The sequence below is a fragment of the Haliotis rubra genome, unplaced genomic scaffold (assembly GCF_003918875.1).
Source record: "Haliotis rubra isolate DU_JTF1 unplaced genomic scaffold, ASM391887v1 Scf1162, whole genome shotgun sequence".
Lineage (NCBI taxonomy): Eukaryota > Metazoa > Mollusca > Gastropoda > Lepetellida > Haliotidae > Haliotis > Haliotis rubra.
In genome coordinates, this window is record NW_025765073.1 from 60459 (window position 1) to 85189 (window position 24731).

The window sequence follows — 24731 nt, forward strand, 5'->3', positions numbered from 1 at the left end:
AATCTGGAGTTATGTTCTGCTAATATTCACATTTAATACGTGAGTAATGAGTGAAAAAAAAAAAAAATACAATCTTAAATTCTCAATAATTTCTGGTTGTACTGTATGTAATACATTGAGAGAATGTTAAGTTATATTCATGTGCACTAAACATTTTGTTCAGGCTCAGAAATCCGTTGCTGTTTACGCATATTGGTTTTATGGGATACATTGATAATTTAAACTATATCGGAGTACAGTTTCAAATCGCTGTGCTGACGAGGTTGGATCTTTTATTTCTGCGTAGCCTCAATTACTGTAAATCTATAACTTGATTTAGTCACAATATGGCTGAAATGCTGCCAATGTCACTTAAAATCTTAGCTCAATCACTCATTTCTGTGTAGCGGTTAACATTGTGTTCTTTTGTCGGTGTGTTATGTCCCCTTGCACGAGAACTTACTTCATTTGTAACTTTGACTTCCAGTCTAATTGATCATATTTGTAAACACGAAAAATATTCAACAGTGTTAAGTATGTTAGTTTAAGTAGCAAATTGTATAAGAAACAAAATATGTTAGACCCAACACCAAACAAACAATTTCAGTGATGCCAGAATATGTCTCCGCATGTTGTAGCAGAATTGTGCCGGCACCATTTGGGCGTGTGCAGACAAGTTCATCTAACATGTGCTGACACGGAAGTCAGCGTTGTAAACAAACCGAATCAGCGAAATTTGGACCTGAGTGGACGGCAGTCATGTAAGTTGGCAGTTTTCAGTTTCGAAAATTAGATCAACTACGTTGCTCGAACACTGTCAGCACCATTTATTTCCTGCATATGAGGTGTCTGTAGGCCATTGTTGGTCAGCAGAGCTGATAAGTTGCCTTAAATAATTAGTGAAATAAGTGGGTCTAACAAATGCATGTCTAGAAAACATTATTTTCATGTCCTTACGTCCGACATTTTATGAAAACATAATGACAACCCACGGATCAATGACTGTCGGTAGTGATGTATTCATCATATTCATTATTCGAACGCCTATACAATGCCGTCCGGTAATTCTGCGCACCTAAGCACATCGATCGCAACACGGCAACTAACATCTCTTATTTTTTGTGGTTTACGTGACTAAGCATGCTGGTATGCATCATATTTACCTAGAAATATAATTTTTATTGACGACTACAAGATTCTAACGTTGCATTATGCCATACGGTTGACCTCACCGGCGTTCTGACCACATCTCTTGCTGTCCGGTAATTCAGCGCTGCAACTGATGCGCCTAATATCCAGCTGGAAATCTGAAGTATGGAAGCTTATTAGGGCCAGATTATTTTCAAAAATCACTTCATCAATGTAAGGAAGAATGTTTCATATTAAATCCAATTATGAATAATGAAGGAAAAGGTTTAAAAGTTTGAAGAAAAGGAATTTTCATAAAACTGTCAATTTATCTGTCAATTACTGTTATTTACTTACCTTTAGTGATTAAAAGCCAGTTCCTTGTAGAAATGTCTCGATTTCAAGCGTAAAGGTGGTAGCAGACGATGCTTACCTTCGATACGGAAGTACGCTATTGCAGCTGCGCAGAATTACCGGACGCGTGGAATTATCGGACTCGATTGTGTATGCGTGTGATGGTTATGAGTTAATTTGAAATAATATCACAAATTAGAAATGAGTGAATAACACATGGATATAGAGCAGACACATGGATATAGAGCAGTCACATGGATATATACAAGTATGTTTATGTCTCTTAAGGATTAGGGCTGCAACGATTCTATTCGAATTATCGAAAATCGAATCTCACACCTTAGTTTCGATTTTCGATAACCATTATCACTAATTCGATTCGATATTTGAGTGCTGTTATGTGTTTAAACATCATATTTTATTTGTTTGAAAAAGGTTACATCATTTTCATTCCTGATTTCTTCGTCAAATCTTGGAAAAAGGTTTTCAGTTTGATATGTTTTGTTTAATAAACTGAGTTAAACGAAATCTGATGTTTTTACTTGCATGAAGAATTTAATCGAAAATGATCAAATTGAGGGTCCAATATCGAAAATCGAATCGAATCGAGGTCTGGGTGACTCTTTGCAGCCCTAGTAAGGATTGGTAGATGTTAGTCGTGGATGGTGTTAACTCTACAATATTAAAGCTATATGTGCTTGCGTGTGGTTTGACGCCGTACTCAGCAATATTCCAGCTATATGGCAGCGGTCTGTAAATAATCGAGTCTGGACCAGACAATCCAGTGTTTGACATCATGAGCATCAATGAGTCAAAGATTTTAGTTATATCAACATCACTTGTACACAATTGGGATCAATCATCAATGAAATAAGCAACCCGAACCTCTCAGTCCTGTTAATCAGCTTGTACTACAAACGTGGGTTACTGCATGAAGATCAATACTGACCCATTGTTAATTGTGTTTATCTGCAGTCTAACCCAGGTCTTCACATGTCTTCACTTTGTTTATAGTCTGTTTGCAGTGAAAACGTACAGATGAATTTCACTTTAAACAAAAAAGTAAATCGATTAAAGTGAAAATAAGATTGCGAATCCTCATAATTTTACCTTGCCAATTGAACATTTAAATCTCAGAATTTTATTCAACTTAGGATAAAAGTTGTTTAAGAAACGATCTTGGTTTCAAACCGCTATTATTGGTTTGTATTACAAGGGGGTATGCACATTAGATGAAACACCTAGAACAAGTATGGTTGGCCTAAGTTAACGCTCATCACGTACCGCACGTGCATTTGTTTCACTGTTCCAACTACTACGCTTACCCCCTTGTAATACAAACCAATAATAGCGATTTGAATCTATGATTATTTGTTAAACAACTTTTATCCTAAGATGAATAAAATTCTGAGATTTATTTGTTCAATTGGCAAGGTAAAATTAAGAGTATTCGCAATCTTAATTTCACTTTATTTGATTTATTTTTTTGTTTAAAGCGAAATTCATCGGTACGTTTTCACTGCAAACAGACTATAGTCCAGGAGCCTCATATTTCCTGTAAGGACTGTTCAAATGAGAAATTGGAGTGAACTCAATCCATAAATTTTGGGGTTACGGTAAAACTTGTTTCTCTTGTTTGTGTAGCGGAAATGATCATCAGAAGGAACTGACATGCCAAATCTAAATGAGGACAACCTTCCACCCCTCATGTTGTCAACTGCTGTCTGTGCCTGTTACATTAAATGTCCTCAGTATGAGCAGTAGAACGGAAAAGGGCAACTGTCATCTATCATGAATAACATCTGTGAGTGGTGTGGATATTACTATTATTATTTCCAATTCTCTTTCACCTATAGGTTTATTGTTTCAAAATCAAATCGAGCTCATCTGTGAAAATAAGAAAAATATTATTTTAAATATTGAATTTTTCGGGGTGATTTCAGTGTCGAGGCAAGATGGCAGATGGACCAAGTGCAGCAAAAAAGGCTAAAAAAGATCTACCAAAATGTCCATATGGATCTCGTTGCTACAGGAAAAATCCCCAGCATTTTCTCGACATGGATCACGCCAAAGATGGAGTGAAGGACACGAAACCAACATTACCAGACTCGACGTCGCTGCCTCCATGTCAGTATGGAGCCAAGTGCTACCGCAAGAACCTGCTTCATTTTGCAGAGTTTTCTCATCCGACGAGTGTTGGTGCAGCTGCTGCTGCTGACAGTGGGAGCGACACGGATGTAATGGACTCTGATGAGGATGTGAGTTGTTGCTGTTTTGTTTCATTGCTGTCACTGTACACACTGTCTAAATCCTTTGTATTATATCTGTATGCTCAGGGGTGGAAATAACTTTAAAATTACTAGTGTACTCCGGAACAGTGGCACATGTGAAATCACTTGCCCTGATAATTTGTCCACTATACCGTCCGTTTTCTTGTTGATTTTTTAAAATAAACAACATAAATAACATTGGAAAGTCAACTGGACATCGGTACAGTGTGATAAACAAATTTGCTTGCCCGACAGAAAAAAACACTGGACTCGGACGTCAGGCAATGGGTTATTTCCACCCCTGATGCTGACATGATACATATCCTGGTAGTTAGTCTCCCAGTTACCAGGGAATAGATACGATGGGGTCAAGAATGTAATCTTAAGTCTTGATTGTTTTGGGCTCCTTATGGAGCTAAATGACATATTTCTTTGTGGGTATATATTTATATATAAGATAACTTCCGGAACTAAATGTCGGCCTCATACCCAATGCTTGTTTCTTGTTTAACGCTGCATGCAGCAATATTCTAGCTACATGGCGACGGTCTGTATATTTCCAAGCCTGAACCAAATGATCCAGTGATCAACGTCATGAGCATAGATCTATACAATTGGGATACGATGACATGAGTTAACCAAGTCAGCGAGCCTGACTACCTGATCCCGTTAGTCGCCTCTTACAAGTATGGATTGCTGAAGACCAATTTTAATTATCCCCCGCAACACGTTTTGCGGGGGTATTATTTTGACTCTGTGAGCAGAACTTAGAACTGTTAAATATTTCTTTACCAAACTTTGCACATAGATATGTCTGGATCGTGAACTGGTGCCTTTTGGTAGTTTTGGATTTCTGAATAAAATATTTTTTGCGTTTCCATGGCAACAAGTTTAACTTCGACTGAAATTAGTGGTAGTGCTCTTTTCGAGAGCAGAACTTTAAAACACTTCTATACTCCACTTTGTGGGTATCCAACAACCTAAGGACATTAATCAACAGTACCATTCTATTCCAGTATGAATCTTACGGAGGTACTCCAAACTATACAAGACTAGCTGAAAATTTTACCATTGATGGGGATATTGATGACTTTTTGTTGGAATCTTCATGGTTGATAATGATTCAGGGGTGGAAATAACTTTAAAATTGCTAGTGTACTCCGGTACAGTGGCACATGTAACATCACTTGCCCTGATCATTTGTCCACTATACCGGCCGTTTTCTTATTGATTTTTTAAATAAACAGCATTATTATCACTGGAAAGTCAACTGGACATCGGTACAGCATGATATACAAATTTGATTGCCTGACAGAAAAAAGCACTGGACTCAGACGTCGGGCAATGGGTTATTTCCACCTCTGTGATTGCTATAATTTATTAACATATCCATGGAAATCAGTATTATCTGAAGTGAATTTGCAAAAAACAAACATAATTGTGTTTAGAAATGGTGGCAAAATCTCGAAAATGAATCCTGGACATTTGAAGATAAACCTTTAAAATGTACGACATATTACAAATATCTTGGAGTTCTGTTTCGAAGAACTGCCCGAGTATCTCCGATCAAGCTGGAAAAGCCGTCATTCCCATCTACAGTCTCTTCAGACAATACTCATCAATATCATTTGAGTCTGCATGTCACATATTTGACAGCAAAATTAAACCAATACTGCTCTATGCATCTGAGATATGGGAATAAAATGTCAAGAAAGTATAGAAAAGACACAAGCTACTTATTTAAAAAGGTTTCGGAACGTTGGAAAATTTGCATCAAATAAAGCAATTCCGAGAGAAACTGGACGATACCCAATATACATATGTACACAACTAAAAGCAGTCAAATACATTATCTGACTACTATGAATGAACGAACGCTGATATCATCACCAATCCCATTTAATGCTGAAAAACTTAGAAGGAAAAAGGAAAAGGAAATTGGACATCGGAAATAAGGAGTCTGCTATTTTCTTGTGGTTTGTTACAGGTATGGTTTTCCCAGGATGTCAGAATTGAAAATAGTTTTATTTATCAACTGAAGCAACGTTTAACTGATATATATGATCAAACATGGCATGATGAAATTTCAAACTCAACATATCTAGCTCATTTCAAGACTTTGACAGGGCTCCAGATAAGGGCCGTATCGACGTATGTACGGATAAAAAATATGCACGATATGATAGGAAATAATTTTGAAAACGTAGCAGATACGCACCACAGCAATGGTGTACGAATCATTCACAGACATATTTATATGAAAAAGAATTGTTTTATTGTTTATTGGCCTGTTTACACAAGAGTAGCAATGTTGTGGTTCATATACCAAACGAAACACAAGAATACTGATTACTAATTTCCATTCAGTACTCTAAATGTACTCTTAAGTTTTTCCAGTACTCCTATATTGAAAAAATAAGGAGTACATACTCCTGATGTTGAAAAATTATCTGGAGCCCTGCTTGGACATGTCCCCTCTACAGCCAAATTCTATGTAAACCATGTTGAAGATAAAAACCTCTGACAAGTACTATGTAAATTTAGAATATCTCTACATGATTTTAAAGTAAATACTGCAAGGCAGAGTAAAAATGTTGAAAATGTTATATTATTTGTACAAATTATAATGATTACTGCTTCGAGGATGAATTTCATGTCTTGTTCGCTTGTTCAAAGTATTCCAATTTATGAATGAAGCTGCCATGTCCGTATCAAATCAAGAATATGTACACAATGACAAACCTGTTAAACTAAAAAAATGTAAATACCCTTAAATCTGTTGCATTATTCCTGAAACATGTTTTTCGTTTTAGATCCGTGACATGATTACATAAATATATACTCTCAGATAACTGTACTCTAGGCCATGTGGCCATACTACTGAATAAATGATTGATTGATTGTGTATATTCAACAGTTGTCATATTGTATGATAAACAAGCAGGGGGGATGTTTTAAGTCTGGTTTGAATGACATAATGATAAAAGTAGCCATCAAGTCAAATTACACTGTTCTTTCATGATAAAAACAAATTAGATATCACCAGTACCAGACTTGCCTTGTATCATGTCTTAAATGCAACAGTGGACGCCACGTAGATTTTGAATGCACATCCATGTCAAACTTGCTACTGTAGAGTGACAAACAGAGATATAGAGAATCCAATATTTCAACAGTAGTTGACAAAAGGTAAAACTCTTAAAGAAATGGTTGTGATGATTTTACAGGACAAAAAGCCTGCACCGAAGAAAGGTGGGAAGGATATATTGAATCGTGGGATGTCCCTGGTGAAGAGCTTCTCCCAGATGACCGAGGATGAGCGAAAGGAGCTCATCAAAAAAGGCATTTGAGGCCAAGCAGCAGCTGCAGAAGGAACTGGAACAGACCAAGAAGAAGGTCGAGGAGAAGGAGAAGGAGGTGAAGAGTCTGCAGGACCAGGTGAGTGGGTGGGGGTGATGTGATAGATGGGGGATGGGGTGATGGAGAGGGAGGGAATAATGTGATGGAGGGAGAGGGTGTGGGGATTTTTCGGAGGGGAAAACTCTGCAGGACCAGGTGAGTGGGTGGGGCCGATGTGTTAGGCGGGGGATGGTGTGATGAAGAGGGGGAGGGAGATGGTGTGATGGAGGGGGAGGGGAGAGGAGTGGGGATTTTGGTGAGGATGAAGACTCTGCAGGACCAGGTGAGTAGGTGGGGATAATGTGATGGGAGCGTGATGGTGAGTATGTGCCTTAGTTGTTTGGTGTATCATGTTGCCAGGTGTGGGGATTTTGGTGAGGGTGAAGATGGTGAGTATGTGCCTTAGTTGTTTGGTGTATCATATGTTGCCAGGTGAGGGTACCTGTCTGACAGATCTGTGTTGTGTTGCCAGGTGAGGGTACCTGTCTGACAGATGTGTGTTGTGTTGCCAGGTGAGCGTACCTGTTTGACAGATGTGTGTTGTGTTGCCAGGTGAGGGTACCTGTCTGACAGATGTGTGTTGTGTTGCCAGGTGAGGGTACCTGTCTGACAGATGTGTGTTGTGTTGCCAGGTGAGGGTACCTGTTTGACAGATGTGTGTTGTGTTGCCAGGTGAGGGTACCTGTTTGACAGATGTGTGTTGTGTTGCCAGGTGAGGGTACCTGTCTGACAGATGTGTGTTGTGTTGCCAGGTGAGGGTACCTGTCAGATGTGTGTTGTGTTGCCAGAGATGTGTGTTGTGTTGCCAGGTGAGGGTACCTGTCTGACAGATCTGTGTTGGCAGTGCCAGGTGAGGTACCTGTCTGACAGATTGTGTTGCCAGGTGAGGGTACCTGTCTGTGTTGCCAGTTGTGTTGCCAGGTGAGGGTACCTGTCTGACAGGTGTGTGTTGTGTTGCCAGGTGAGGGTACCTGTCTGACAGATGTGTTGTGTTGCCAGGTGAGGGTACCTGTCTGACAGATGTGTGTTGTGTTGCCAGGTGAGGGTACCTGTCTGACAGATGTGTGTTGTACCTGTCAGACAGATGTGTGTTTGCCAGGTGAGGGTACCTGTCTGACAGATGTGTGTTGTGTTGCCAGGTGAGGGTACCTGTTGATAGTTGTGTGTTGTGTTGCCAGGTGAGGGTACCTGTCTGACAGATGTGTGTTGTGTTGCCAGGTGAGGGTACCTGTCTGACAGATGTGTGTTGTGTTGCCAGGTTGAAAGTACCTGTCTGACAGATGTGTGTTGTGTTGCCAGGTGAGTGTACCTGTCTGACAGATGTGTGTTGTGTTGCCAGGTGAGGGTACCTGTCTGACAGATGTGTGTTGTGTTGCCAGGTGAGGGTACCTGTCTGACAGATGTGTGTTGTGTTGCCAGGTGAGGGTACCTGTCTGACAGATGTGTGTTGTGTTGCCAGGTGAGGGTACCTGTCTGACAGATGTGTGTTGTGTTGCCAGGTGAGGGTACCTGTCTGACAGATGTGTGTTGTGTTGCCAGGTGAGCACAGGGTTGCTGCTGGTGGACGGGGAGAAGGAAGCTATGAAGGGGGACAAGACGGTGTTCTTCCCCCTGGCTGCTGAGCGTGCATACAAGGAAGGTTCAGCAGCTCAGACCCACTTCCGTCTGGCCGAGTCTCAGTTCTACAGGCTCCTCACATCAACCTACACCACAAAGTAAGGAACCAACTACAGTCAACTAACTCAAACGAACTACTAAACTTGACTCATTATGAGCGTAGTTGGTAGTCACGGCTAAAAAACCCTGTTTGTTATATCTGTCAGTTTGTTATAAACGTAGATTAGATATTCAGTGATGTAGCTTACTGTGCCTGATGATCAGTGCAGGGTTATGCAGAAACGGTGGGTCAAGACGAATGAACAATTGACAAAAATAGTTTACCCAGGGATTTACAGGACGCGAATTCCTGCGTCCTATACGCATAAAAATTGACAATGGACGCAACGAAATTTATTTGTGCATCCACAGGGACAAAGAAAAAGTCCAAATAATTTTGTAAAAAGTTCCAATCAAGTAACAATAAGTTATCACTGAGTTTGCTACTAGCTGGGATATGGTATCATTTGCAATTTCATTACTGTAATAATTAATGTGATGATCATGATACACAATACAATAACAGTATTAATAATAATATTTAAGGGTCTGGGACCCCCATTTTGTTGTCCAGAACCCCTGATTATAAGCATGAGTCCGAGGCACCATCAAATACAGGACTGGAGGTAAATCCCTGGTTTTCCCTTATATAGTGGGAATAAAATTTTCGCGTCCTTTGCTGGGACTTAAACCACGGACCTCGTCAACATGACCAAAGAGATTAACAAGCAAACTGACAAGACATAGTGTAATCATGATCCAAGATAAGGATGCCATCTTGGGTTTGACTCTGTAATACAAAGGAAATCTGTGTTGTGGAAACAATTGTTGAGCATCTTTATTTACAGAATGAAGGGCCTGTTTGGGTTGTGACAAGATATATCCCATGTCTCATCAGAAGGGACCAGCTTCTTCCCCAGCCCCAACAATCTGCAGTAGTGCGGGGTCCTAAGGCTCTTTAGTTTCTGTAGCTTTATACTGACCCGTTGGTTGGTGCTGAACCAGGATGAGGAGTGGTGCAGGGGTGGAAATAATCCATTGCCCGACGTCCGAGTCCAGTGTATTTTTTGTCGGGCAAGCAAATTTGTATATCACACTGTACTGGTGTCCAGTTGACTTTCCAATGTTAATTATGTTGTTAATTTAAAAATCAGTATAGTGGACAAATTATCAGGGCAAGTGACTTTACATGTGCCACTGTACTGGAGTACACTATCAATTTTAAGAGTATTTCCACCCCTGTGGTGGGGTAACCCAGTGGTTAAAGTGTTTGCTTGTCATGCTGAAGCCCATTTCTGGTGTTCCTCGCTGTGATATTGTGGAATATTGCTAAAAGTGATGTAAAACAATGCTCACGCACACATTTAAACAGATCACTTACAGTTGGGAATGTTATGAACACAAGACTAAGAAGACTTCAAGGATTTGCTAAAATCTTATGGATAGCTATTACAAAATTACTTTTGGGAGTTGGAGAATGATGGCAGAGATTCCTATAGTATAAGGGTGAAGGGTCTTCATGAAAGGAAGGTTCGTGAAGGTGCTTGAATTAGGAGGAGGGTCTAGATAAATAGTGAGATTGATGACGGAAAGATGGTTGAAGGGAGTTTGAGATGAATAAGTTGGCCTTGATGAAGGAAAGATTTGAGAAAGGGTTTTGAATTTAGTAGGAAGGTCTGATGAAGGGTAGCTGGTTTAAGACATGAGGGAGTGGTTTGTAATTGCAGGCAGATTACTGAGGGAAGGTTAATAGAAGGGGGGGGATGGGGGTGGGGGTGTTGAAGTGAGAAAGTGGGTCTTAATTAAGGTAAGATGTTTACTGAAGGTTGAGGAAGTAAGGAAGTGAGTGTTGATGAAGGGAAGATGTTTACTGAAGGTTGAGGAGGTGAGGAAGTGGGTGTTGATGAAGGGAAGATTTTTACTGAAGGTTGAGGAGGTAAGGAAGTGGGTGTTGATGAAGAAAAGATGTTTACTGAAGGTTGAGGAGGTAAGGAAGTGGGTGTTGATGAAGGGAAGATGTTTACTGAAGGTTGAGGAGGTAAGGAAGTGGGTGTTGATGAAGGGATGATGTTTACTGAAGGTTGAGGAGGTAAGGAAGTGGGTGTTGATGAAGGGAAGATGTTTACTGAAGGTTGAGGTGGTAAGGAAGTGGGTGTTGATGAAGGGAAGATGTTTACTGAAGGTTGAGGAGGTAAGGAAGTGGGTGTTGATGAAGGGAAGATGTTTACTGAAATTTGAGGTGGTAAGGAAGTGGGTGTTGATGAAGGGAAGATGTTTACTGAAGGTTGAGGAGGTAAGGAAGTGGGTGTTGATGAAGGGAAGATGTTTACTGAAGGTTGAGGAGGTAAGGAAGTGGGTGTTGATGAAGGGAAGATGTTTATTGAAGGTTGAGGAAGTAAGGAAGTGGGTGTTGATGAAGGGAAGATGTTTACTGAAGGTTGAGGAGGTAAGGAAGTGGGTGTTGATGAAGGGAAGATGTTTACTGAAGGTTGAGGAAGTAAGGAAGTGGGTGTTGATGAAGGGAAGATGTTTACTGAAGGTTGAGGAGGTAAGGAAATGGGTGTTGATGAAGGGAAGATGTTTACTGAAGGTTGAGGAAGTGGGTGTTGATGAAGGGAAGATGTTTACTGAAGGTTGAGGAGGATAGGAAGTGGGTGTTGATGAAGGGAAGATGTTTACTGAAGGTTGAGGAGGTAAGGAAGTGGGTGTTGATGAAGGGAAGATGTTTACTGAAGGTTGAGGAGGTAAGGAAGTGGGTGTTGGTGAAGGGAAGATGTTTACTGAAGGTTGAGGAGGTGAGGAAGTGGGTGTTGATGAAGGGAAGATGTTTACTGAAGTTTGAGGAAGTGGGTCTTGATGAAAGGAGTTGAAATAGATTAATGACAAGTCGCAGAAGCTGATATTTTGAGTTTCATTATTAAATTTTTCTTTCAGCGTCCGAGTTGCAAAAGTGGAGTATGTTGTCAACCCACCTTTGGTAACACGTTTTAAGTAAGTTCTCATTCCTAATTTATTCTGTAAACAACTGCCCCAGTTTCTGAGATCAATGTTCATGATCTCAATCACTGGATTGTTTGATCCAGACTCTATTATTTACAAACAGACATCACATAGCTGAAATATTGTTGAGTGTGGTGTTCAACGACAAAACAAAAATAAACATTCGCAGATGCTGAGATCTTCTTGCCCATTTTTTACAGTTAAACGCTTAAACTAGACTCATCCTCTCAAGCTATGCTTCAAATTAAATAAGTTTATCATCAAAACTTGTGTTCCACTGGAGATATTGCTTGTGTGAGATCAAATGATATCTCCAAGCAGATATAATTTTTGATAGTTGATTTTGTACAATGCATTGACATCATCAATTGCATGAGATCACAATGCTTTGACATCATCAATTGCATGACGCACAATGCTATGACATCAAAAACCTATGACATCACTTTGCTATGATGGCATAAACTTAATGACATCACAATACTATGACATTGCTGCACTGCAAGTCTAATGGCAGTACCACGGTCAACAATGTACATTCTTCATTGGAAACTAATGAAGAACGATTTTTGATGATAAATAGAATTTCATCCTTGTGTCTTCTGATATCAAATATATCAACACACGTTGATAAAAGTGAAAATATCCTCAACAAGCCTCGGATATATGTAACTTTATCAACTCATGTTGATATAATTGATATCAGTAGACACTTGGGTGAGATTCTCTATATCTGCTCGGATAAAATTTAAGACCTGACATTTCTAAACAGATTTGCAGTGTTCATATTGACGAGCTGAAGATTAATTTTTCATTTTATGTTGACTTATGATAGTGGTGTTTTAAAGAAACTAATACCTATGACATATCCTTGAACAAAAAGTACTTATACAGTACAGTATATGACAACTCAGTGCTTGTTCCTCACAGGGATGCTCGGGAACATCTGAAGAAGACACGAGGCGAAGATCACTCCTACCCTGTCCTTGCCTTCCATGGCACCGTGGAAAAAAACATTACACCTATCTGTGAGACTGGCTTCAGGGTGCCAGGTACTGTTGTTTAGTCCATTCTGCATTGTGCTGTTTCCTTGATTGGAACTGTCAAACAGTTGTATTAGGTGCATTTGATTGCGATATACGAGAAAAAAGCAAACATGATAACAAATATTTTGCAATGCCCTAGACTACTCGCAATCAGTTGGACGGTAACAACTACATACAGTTGCTGTTTTGGGGATATGGACTTGTGCCACGTTTAGGGTTCTTGGTACATTGCTGTATTTTGAATTTGTTTAGGGTTCATTTTTGTATGTAGAAAAGTACCTGGGGTACATATCTGTAGTACCTGCACCGACAAGAACCCCTACAGCATTAGTGTGACTCGTGGGGGTGGTGGGGTGGTGTTTAGGGTTAGGGTAGCGTAGTGGTTAATGTGTTTGCTTGTCATGCCGAAGGCCCGGGTTCAATTCCCAACATGGGTACATGTGAAGCCCATTTCTGGTGTCCCTGACTGTGATATTGCTGGAATATTGCTAAAAGCGGTGTAAAACTGAACTCACTCATTCAGACAGAAAGGACTTATCACAGTTATTTATAATGATAAAAAAGGAACAGTTGGCTTCCCTACACCACACAACTGTGAAGATTCATCCCAATAATGTAATAAATATAAATATTAATAATATGATAAAAACAATTACAGTAATTATTATAATAATTAACAATTTGTAAGGCTCTGTAGTAGAGATGGCTAAAATCATCGATAACCTGAAATATAGTTAATAAGAAAAGTTATTAATGTCACCGCTCACAAGTGATGTGAAATATATTCGTTTCTTTCAGACTTTTTTGGCATTTTTGCTCAAAGTTATGTTTCTATTTTTTTTATCGATAATCGATTGTAATTTAGTTCACAATTATCAGTCTTTATGAGCTATATCAATGCTATACTCAATAGGCTGTCATTACGCCATACACACTTTAAGCCTTAGACCATTGTAATAATTGGTTTATTGTATTTGTAATTTAATTTGTTTGATTATCATTTGAACAGGAACAGCAGGCTTCTCCCATCGGACAGACACGGGGTGGTATGGGAAAGGGGTGTACTTCAGTGAGTACCCCAGCTACTCAATGGGCTATATTCAGGGAGCAACCAAGCTACTGCTGTGTCAGGTGCTACCAGGGAAGGTGAGTACAGGGCTACATTCAGAGAGCTACTGCTGTGTCAGGTGCTACCAGGGAAGGTGAGTACAGGGCTACATTCAGAGAGCTACTGCTGTGTCAGGTGCTACCAGGGAAGGTGAGTACAGGGCTGCATTCAGGGAGCTACTGCTGTGTCAGGTGCTACCTGGGGAAGGTGAGTACAGGGCTGCATTCAGGGAGCTACTGCTGTGTCAGGTGCTACTGGGCAAGGTGAGTACAGGGCTACATTCAGGGAGCTACTGCTGTGTCAGGTGCTACCTGGGCAAGGTGAGTACAGGTGCCAAGGAACATTCAGGGCTGCATTCAGGAGCTACTGCTGTGTCAGGTGCTACCAGGGAAGGTGAGTACAGGGCTGCATTCAGAGAGCTACTGCTGTGTCAGGTGCTACCAGGGAAGGTGAGTACAGGGCTACATTCAGAGAGCTACTGCTGTGTCAGGTGCTACCAGGAAGGTGAGTACAGGGCCACATTCAGAGAGCTACTGATGTGTCAGGTGCTACCAGGGGTAAGGTGAGAGCTACTGCTGTAGTACCAGGCCACATTCAGAGAGCTACTGATGTGTCAGGTGCTACCTGGGCAAGGTGAGTACAGGGCTGCATTCAGAGAGCTACTGCTGTGTCAGGTGCTACTGGGCAAGGTGAGTACAGGGCTGCATTCAGAGAGCTACTGCTGTGTCAGGTGCTACCAGGGAAGTTGAGTAAAAGGCCACATTCAGGGAGCTACTGATGTGTCAGGTGCTACTGGGCAAGGTGAGTACAGGGCTGCATTCAGAGAGCTACTGCTGTGTTGAAGTGGGAAGTTAATTGAAGAGCTCCATTCTCAAACTGGTGAGTAGTAGTAACTCAGCCCAAACGTTCGGTACACTAAAGTGTAAACTTGTACGGCCTGGACAGGTATTCCTCCACATAAACTAACATAAAAAAAGCAATTTATGACTTTGCTGGTTGTGTGAAGCCTGTGAGCTTACACATAATAAGAAATAGGGTTAGACTGTAATCGGGGAAAGTTTATGAAAGACAAATTTGGTAAAGTTGACTGAAACTTTTGTGTCTTTCTCAGGACGAGGTGTGAAACCGCTGTATCTCTGTTACATTCATGGCCAATAGTATTAGTCCACTTAAACCATGGAAGTAATAACGATATAAACCATGGAATTCACAATGATATAAACCATGGAATTCACGGTGATATAAACCATGGAATTCACGATAATATAAACCATGGAATTCACGATGATAAAAACCATGGAATACAGCTGATGTTTAAAACCATGGAATTCACGACTATATAAACCATGGAATTCACGACTATATAAACCATGGAATTCACGATGATGTAAACCATGGAATTCACGATGATATAAACCATGGAATTCACGATGATATAGACCATGGAATTCACAATGATATAAACCATGGAATTCACGACTATATAAACCATGGAATTCACGACTATATAAACCATGGAATTCACGATGATGTAAACCATGGAATTCACGACTATATAAAACCATGGAATTCACTTAATTAATATAAAACCGACTATATTAATTATATAAACTATGGAATTCACGACTATATAAACCATGGAATTCACGATGATGTAAACCATGGAATTATAACCATGGAATTAATGATGATAAACCATGGAATTCACGACTATATAAACCATGGAATTCACGATGATATAAACCATGGAATTCACGTCTATATAAACCATGGAATTCATGATGATATAAACAATGGAATTCACGTCTATATAAACCATGGAATTCATGATGATATAAACAATGGAATTCACGTCTATATAAACCATGGAATTCATGATGATATAAACCATGGAATTCGCGATGATGTAAACCATGGAATTCACGACTATATAAACCATGGAATTTATTATGATATAAACCATGGAATTCACGATGTAAACCATGGAATTCACGACTATATAAACCATGGAATTTATGATGATATAAACCATGGAATTCGCGATATAAACCATGGAATTCACGATGATATAAACCATGGAGTTCACGACTATATAAACCATGGAATTTATGATGATATAAACCATGGAATTCACGATGATATAAAACCATGGAGCTCCCGACTATATAAATCATGGAATTTATGATGATATAAACCATGGAGTTCACGAATATATAAACCATGGAATTTATGATGATATAAACCATGATGATATAAAACCATGGAATTCACGATGTAAAACCATGGAATTCTCGACTATATAAACCATGGAATTTATGATGTAAACCATGGAATTCACGACTATATAAACCATGGAATTTATGATGATATAAACCATGGAATTCACGATATAAACCATGGAATTCACGATGATATAAACCATGGAGTTCACGACTATATAAACCATGGAATTCACGACTAAATAAACCATGGAATTCATGATATAAACCATGAAATTAACGACAATATGTACCATGGAATTCATGACGATTGTTGCAGGTCTTTAAGTGTACAAAGCTTATCCATGGAGCTGCTCTGAAAACGGGTAATGACTCTCACACTTCGCCGGATGGGAAGGAACTCGTCATCTTCAACAGTCACCACATCCTCCCATGCTACATTGTGCACTACGAGACCAGCTCAGGGGACTTCACCTACACGAAAGGAGTAAGTAGAGGCATATATTGGGACTTTGTTTTTTTCAATGCTGCACTTAGCAATATTCCAGCTATATGATGGCAGTCTGTAAATAATTGAACCTGGACCAGACATCATGAGTGTCGATCTGTGCAATTGAAATACGATGACATGTGTCAACAAGGTCAGCAAGCAACCCTGTTAGTCACCTCTTACAACGAGAATGGTTTGCTCAACACCAATACTACCTGGATCTTCATGGGTCAGGAAATAGTTAAAACACTGAAATATTCTGTGTTATTTAATCTGAATTCCTGAGGTGTACAGGTCACTATTTCCTGTGTTTGATCATTTATTTTAAACACACACATTGTCAACACTTCATGGGGTTGTGGGGTGGTGGGGTAGCCTAGTGGTTAAAGCGTTGGCTCATCACGCCGAAGACCCGGGTTCGAATCCCCACATGGGTACAATGTGTGAAGCCCATTTCTGGTGTCCCCCGCCATGAGTGTTGCTGGAATATTGCTAAAAGCGGCGTAAAACCAAACTCAGTCAGTCAGTCAGTCAGTCAGTCAGTCAGTCATGGGGCTGTATGCTCTTCTTCCTCCATGACTGGAAGATTGGGGCTGGGAGTAGCCTAGTGATTAAAGCGTTCGCTCGTCATGCTGAAGACCCGGGTTCAATGCCCCTCATGGGTACAATGTGTGAAGCTCATTTCTGGTGTCACCCCTGTGATATTGCTGGAATATTGCTAAAGCAGCGTAAAAAACTCACTCACTCACTCACTGAAAGATCTATGCATTTTGGACACATTCATTGATTCCCAAGTCATCTCTTTCAGCAAGACCGCCTCCGTGGTGTAGTGGTTAGAGCGCGTGCTGCCCAGAGAGCAGAAGGTCGCGGGTTCGATCCCCGACCGCGTCATACCAAAAGACGTTAAAATATGGTACTTGTTGGTCCCTGCCTGGCGCTCGGCATTAATGGGTACAACAAGGACTGGTCGGCTCAGAGTCAGTATACTGTGTCTGAGTGGGGTATTCATGCTTCACTGCGGCATGGCATCTCAGTGAGCTAGCACTATAAAACCAGCTTAAGTCTGGGCTAGTACAAGCAGCTGCACATACACATACACACGCATGCACGTCGTCATATGAGCGAAATATTCTCAAGCACGACGTTAAACCCAATTTCACCTCACCTCACCTCTTTCAGCAAGCATTGGAAGCTGGGAAACAGTTGTAACATGCATTGTCACAGACTCAGTGTATCAACAGCAAATAAAATACAAATCTTGTTTTACACATCTCACAAGGAATTTCCCTTCTCCAACTGAAACCTGAGTAAAATAGAACTGACATGGACTTGCTGACAATATTTGTTATGGCACAGAACCTTACTAAAGCTTTTAAAGGCCTCAATAAAATTAGAATCAACCATTCCAACATCCATACTCCAGTAGGACTCAATCGATAGTATTCACGTCTGTCATCACTTTTTTTCAAATCTCTCTCTTGCAATTAAATAATATTGTTTTCATGATTGCCCATTAATTGGCACAAGTGTTAAAACTTCACTCCACCCCACTCAAAACATGTATGGCTCCTAACAGTTTTTCAATACTTATAAACAGAGGAATCATTTGGCTTGTGAGCAGCACACATTTCAAACTTAACCTATAATTCATAAACTGTCATTCTTGCATCTACATGGGTGGAGATTCTCTGCATCTACATGGGTGGAGATTCTCTACATCTATATGGGTGGAGATTCTCTGCATCTACATGGGTGGAGATTCTCTGCATCTACATGGGTGGAGATTCTCTACATCTATATGGGTGGAGATTCTCTGCATCTACATGGGTGGAGATTCTCTACATCTACATGGGTGGAGATTCTCTTCATCTATATGGGTGGAGATTCTCTATATGGGTGGAGATTCTCTATATGGGTGGAGATTCTTTGCATCTACATGGGTGGAGATTCTCTGCAACTACATGGGTGGAGATTCTCTATTCTCTATCTACATGGGTGGAGATTCTCTGCATCTATATGGGTGGAGATTCTCTGCATCTACATGGGTGGAGATTCTCTGCATCTACATGGGTGGAGATTCTCTACATCTACATGGGTGGAGATTCTCTGCATCTACATGGGTGGAGATTCTCTGCATCTATATGGGTGGAGATTCTCTACATCTACATGGGTGGAGATTCTCTGCATCTATATGGGTGGAGATTCTCTGCATCTACATGGGTGGAGATTCTCTGCATCTATATGGGTGGAGATTCTCTGCATCTACATGGGTGGAGATTCTCTGCATCTATATGGGTGGAGATTCTCTGCATCTACATGGGTGGAGATTCTCTACATCTACATGGGTGGAGATTCTCTGCATCTACATGGGTGGAGATTCTCTGCATCTACATGGGTGGAGATTCTCTTCATCTATATGGGTGGAGATTCTCTACATCTACATGGGTGGAGATTCTCTGCATCTATATGGGTGGAGATTCTCTACATGGGTGAAGATTCTCTGCATCTACATGGGTGGAGATTCTCTGCATCTACATGGGTGAGATTCTCTACATCTACATGGGTGGAGATTCTCTACATCTACATGGGTGGAGATTCTCTTCATCTATATGGGTGGAGATTCTGCATCTATATGGGTGGAGATTCTCTGCATCTACATGGGTGGAGATTCTCTGCATCTATATGGGTGGAGATTCTCTACATCTACATGGGTGGAGATTCTCTGCATCTATATGGGTGGAGATTCTCTACATCTACATGGGTGGAGATTCTCTGCATCTACATGGGTGGAGATTCTCTACATCTACATGGGTGGAGATTCTCTGCATCTACATGGGTGGAGATTCTCTGCATCTATATGGGTGGAGATTCTCTAAATCTACATGGGTGGAGATTCTCTGCATCTATATGGGTGGAGATTCTCTACATGGGTGGAGATTCTGTGCATCTATATGGGTGGAGATTCTCTGCATCTATATGGGTGGAGATTCTCTGCATCTACATGGGTGGAGATTCTCTACATCTACATGGGTGGAGATTCTCTTCATCTATATGGGTGGAGATTCTCTATATGGGTGGAGATTCTCTGCATCTACATGGGTGGAGATTCTCTGCATCTATATGGGTGGAGATTCTCTGCATCTACATGGGTGGAGATTCTCTGCATCTATATGGGTGGAGATTCTTCATCTACATGGGTGGAGATTCTCTGCATCTACATGGGTGGAGATTCTCTACATCTACATGGGTGGAGATTCTCTGCATCTACATGGGTGGAGATTCTCTGCATCTATATGGGTGGAGATTCTCTGCATCTACATGGGTGGAGATTCTCTGCATCTATATGGGTGGAGATTCTCTGCATCTACATGGGTGGAGATTCTGTGCATCTATATGGGTGGAGATTCTCTGCATCTACATGGGTGGAGATTCTCTGCATCTATATGGGTGGAGATTCTCTGCATCTACATGGGTGGAGATTTTCTGCATCTACATGGGTGGAGATTCTCTATATGGGTGAAGATTCTCTGCATCTACATGGGTGAAGATTCTCTTCATCTATATGGGTGGAGATTCTCTACATCTACATGGGTGGAGATTCTCTGCATCTATATGGGTGGAGATTCTCTATATGGGTGAAGATTCTCTGCATCTACATGGGTGGAGATTCTCTGCATCTACATGGGTGGAGATTCTCTACATCTACATGGGTGAAGATTCTCTTCATCTATATGGGTGGAGATTATCTATATGGGTGAAGATTCTGTGCATCTACATGGGTGGAGATTCTCTGCATCTACATGGGTGGAGATTCTCTTCATCTATATGGGTGAAGATTCTGGTGAAGATTCTCTACATCTACATGGGTGGAGATTCTCTGCATCTACATGGGTGGAGATTCTCTGCATCTACACATGGGTGGAGATTCTCTGCATCTACATGGGTGGAGATTCTCTGCATCTACATGGGTGGAGATTCTCTACATCTACATGGGTGGAGATTCTCTACATCTACATGGGTGGAGATTCTCCACATCTTCATGGGTGAAGATTCTCTACATCTACATGGGTGAAGATTCTCTTCTTCTATATGGGTGGAGATTCTCTATATATGGGTGAAGATTCTCTGCATCTACATGGGTGGAGATTCTCTGCATCTATATAGGTGGAGATTCTCTATATGGGTGAAGATTCTCTACATCTACATGGGTGGAGATTTTCTGCATATACATGGGTGGAGATTCTCTACATCTACATGGGTGAAGATTCTCTTCATCTATATGGGTGGAGATTCTCTACATGGGTGGAGATTCTCTGCATCTACATGGGTGGAGATTCTCTGCATCTACATGGGTGGAGATTCTGTGCATCTATATGGGTGGAGATTCTCTTCATCTATATGGGTGGAGATTCTCTACATGGGTGAAGATTCTCTGCATCTACATGGGTGGAGATTCTCTTCATCTATATAGGTGAAGATTCTGGTGAAGATTCTCTACATCTACATGGGTGGAGATTCTCTTCATCTATATGGGTGGAGATTCTCTGCATCTACATGGGTGGAGATTCTCTGCATCTACATGGGTGGAGATTCTCTGCATCTACATGGGTGGAGATTCTCTACATCTACATGGGTGGAGATTCTCTGCATCTACATGGGTGAAGATTCTCTACATCTTCATGGGTGAAGATTCTCTACATCTACATGGGTGGAGATTCTCTTCATCTATATGGGTGGAGATTCTCTATATGGGTGAAGATTCTCTGCATCTACATGGGTGGAGATTCTCTGCATCTATATGGGTGGAGATTCTCTGCATCTACATGGGTGGAGATTCTTTGCATCTACATGGGTGGAGATTCTCTGCATCTACATGGGTGGAGATTCTCTACATCTACATGGGTGGAGATTCTCCACATCTACATGGGTGAAGATTCTCCACATCTACATGGGTGAAGATTCTCTACATCTACATGGGTGAAGATTCTCTTCATCTTTATGGGTGGAGAGTCTGTCTATATATATGTCTATGTGGGTCAAGATTCTATATGGGTGGAGATTCTCTACATCTACATGGGTGGAGATTCTCTGCATCTATATGGGTGGAGATTCTCTACATGGGTGGAGATTCTCTGCATCTACATGGGTGGAGATTCTCTGCATCTATATGGGTGGAGATTCTCTAAATCTACATGGGTGGAGATTCTCTGCATCTATATGGGTGGAGATTCTCTACATGGGTGGAGATTCTCTGCATCTATATGGGTGGAGATTCTCTGCATCTATATGGGTGGAGATTCTCTGCATCTACATGGGTGGAGATTCTCTGCATCTATATGGGTGGAGATTCTCTATATGGGTGAAGATTCTCTGCATCTACATGGGTGGAGATTCTCTGCATCTACATGGGTGGAGATTCTCTACATCTACATGGGTGAAGATTCTCTTCATCTATATGGGTGGAGATTATCTATATGGGTGAAGATTCTGTGCATCTACATGGGTGGAGATTCTCTGCATCTACATGGGTGGAGATTCTCTTCATCTATATGGGTGAAGATTCTGGTGAAGATTCTCTACATCTACATGGGTGGAGATTCTCTTCATCTATATGGGTGGAGATTCTCTGCATCTACATGGGTGGAGTTTCTTTGCATCTACATGGGTGGAGATTCTCTGCATCTACATGGGTGGAGATTCTCTACATGTACATGGGTGGAGATTCTCTACATCTACATGGGTGGAGATTCTCCACATCTTCATGGGTGAAGATTCTCTACATCTACATGGGTGAAGATTTTCTTCTTCTATATGGGTGGAGATTCTCTATATGGGTGAAGATTCTCTGCATCTACATGGGTGGAGATTCTCTGCATCTATATAGGTGGAGATTCTCTATATGGGTGAAGATTCTCTACATCTACATGGGTGGAGATTTTCTGCATATACATGGGTGGAGATTCTCTACATCTACATGGGTGAAGATTCTCTTCATCTATATGGGTGGAGATTCTCTACATGGGTGGAGATTCTCTGCATCTACATGGGTGGAGATTCTCTGCATCTACATGGGTGGAGATTCTGTGCATCTATATGGGTGGAGATTCTCTTCATCTATATGGGTGGAGATTCTCTACATGGGTGAAGATTCTCTGCATCTACATGGGTGGAGATTTCTCATCATATATAGGTGGAAGATTCTGGTGAAGATTCTCTACATCTACATGGGTGGAGATTCTCTTCATCTATATGGGTGGAGATTCTCTGCATCTGCATGGGTGGAGATTCTTTGCATCTACATGGGTGGAGATTCTCTGCATCTACATGGGTGGAGATTCTCTACATCTACATGGGTGGAGATTCTCTGCATCTACATGGGTGAAGATTCTCTACATCTTCATGGGTGAAGATTCTCTACATCTACATGGATGGAGATTCTCTTCATCTATATGGGTGGAGATTCTCTATATGGGTGAAGATTCTCTGCATCTACATGGGTGGAGATTCTCTTCATCTATATAGGTGGAGATTCTCTGCATCTACATGGGTGGAGATTCTTTGCATCTACATGGGTGGAGATTCTGTGCATCTACATGGGTGGAGATTCTCTACATCTACATGGGTGGAGATTCTCCACATCTACATGGGTGAAGATTCTCCACATCTACATGGGTGAAGATTCTCTACATCTACATGGGTGAAGATTCTCTTCATCTTTATGGGTGGAGAGTCTGTCTATATATATGTCTATGTGGGTCAAGATTCTATATGGGTGGAGATTCTCTACATCTACATGGGTGGAGATTCTCTGCATCTATATGGGTGGAGATTCTCTACATGGGTGGAGATTCTCTGCATCTACATGGGTGGAAATTCTCTACATCTACATGGGTGGAGATTCTCTGCATCTACATGGGTGGAGATTCTCTACATCTATATGGGTGGAGATTCTCTAAATCTACATGGGTGGAGATTCTCTTCTTCTATATGGGTGGAGATTCTCTATATGGGTGAAGATTCTCTGCATCTACATGGGTGGAGATTCTCTGCATCTATATAGGTGGAGATTCTCTATATGGGTGAAGATTCTCTACATCTACATGGGTGGAGATTTTCTGCATATACATGGGTGGAGATTCTCTACATCTACATGGGTGAAGATTCTCTGCATCTACATGGGTGGAGATTCTCTTCATCTATATAGGTGAAGATTCTGGTGAAGATTCTCTACATCTAGATGGGTGGAGATTCTCTTCATCTATATGGGTGGAGATTCTCTGCATCTACATGGGTGGAGATTCTTTGCATCTACATGGGTGGAGATTCTCTGCATCTACATGGGTGGAGATTCTCTACATCTACATGGGTGGAGATTCTCTGCATCTACATGGGTGGAGATTCTCTACATCTACATGGGTGAAGATTCTCTACATCTACATGGGTGAAGATTCTCTTCATCTATATGGGTGGAGATTCTCTATATGGGTGAAGATTCTCTGCATCTACATGGGTGGAGATTCTCTTCATCTATATGGGTGGAGATTCTCTGCATCTACATGGGTGGAGATTCTTTGCATCTACATGGGTGGAGATTCTGTGCATCTACATGGGTGGAGATTCTCTACATCTACATGGGTGGAGATTCTCCACATCTACATGGGTGAAGATTCTCCACATCTACATGGGTGAAGATTCTCTACATCTACATGGGTTGAGAGTCTGTCTATATATATATGTCTATGTGGGTCAAGATTCTCTGCATGTGTTTAGGTCTAGCTTCTCTGTGTTTTCAGGGGTCGTCCACTGTCACCGGTGACGCAGAAGAAGAAGAAGAAGAAGAAGAAGATGAAGAAGAAGATGTCACAGAGAAGTATTATAAAGCATCTGGAATGAAAGCATCAAGGTATTCCAGACCCAAATTCCCTTGGCTAATTTGCATTTCTGAATTAACCTTTAGGCAAAGGTCTGATACTGCATGAATGCAATCTGACAGATCCCCTGCATAGAGCATGATGACTTGGTTTGAATACAGAAATATTACTTAAACCCTATTTAATTGCTTTAATTCAATTAGTTTCAATG

At 41.0% G+C, this 24731-nt stretch overlaps 1 protein-coding gene across 1 annotated transcript in view; it reads left to right on the plus strand.

Moving 5' to 3' along the window:
• Window positions 1-479: 479 nt before the first annotated feature.
• The window catches only part of LOC124256499, a 29876-nt gene continuing 5624 nt past the window's right edge, over window positions 480-24731 (plus strand). Inside the window, 10 exon segments of the mRNA XM_046690491.1 lie at window positions 480-740; window positions 3405-3719; window positions 6959-7066; window positions 7068-7169; window positions 8670-8845; window positions 11721-11777; window positions 12717-12838; window positions 13842-13978; window positions 16479-16646; window positions 24443-24552. Of these exon segments, the coding sequence (XP_046546447.1) occupies window positions 3417-3719; window positions 6959-7066; window positions 7068-7169; window positions 8670-8845; window positions 11721-11777; window positions 12717-12838; window positions 13842-13978; window positions 16479-16646; window positions 24443-24552 (1283 nt within the window). The 5' untranslated portion in view covers window positions 480-740; window positions 3405-3416.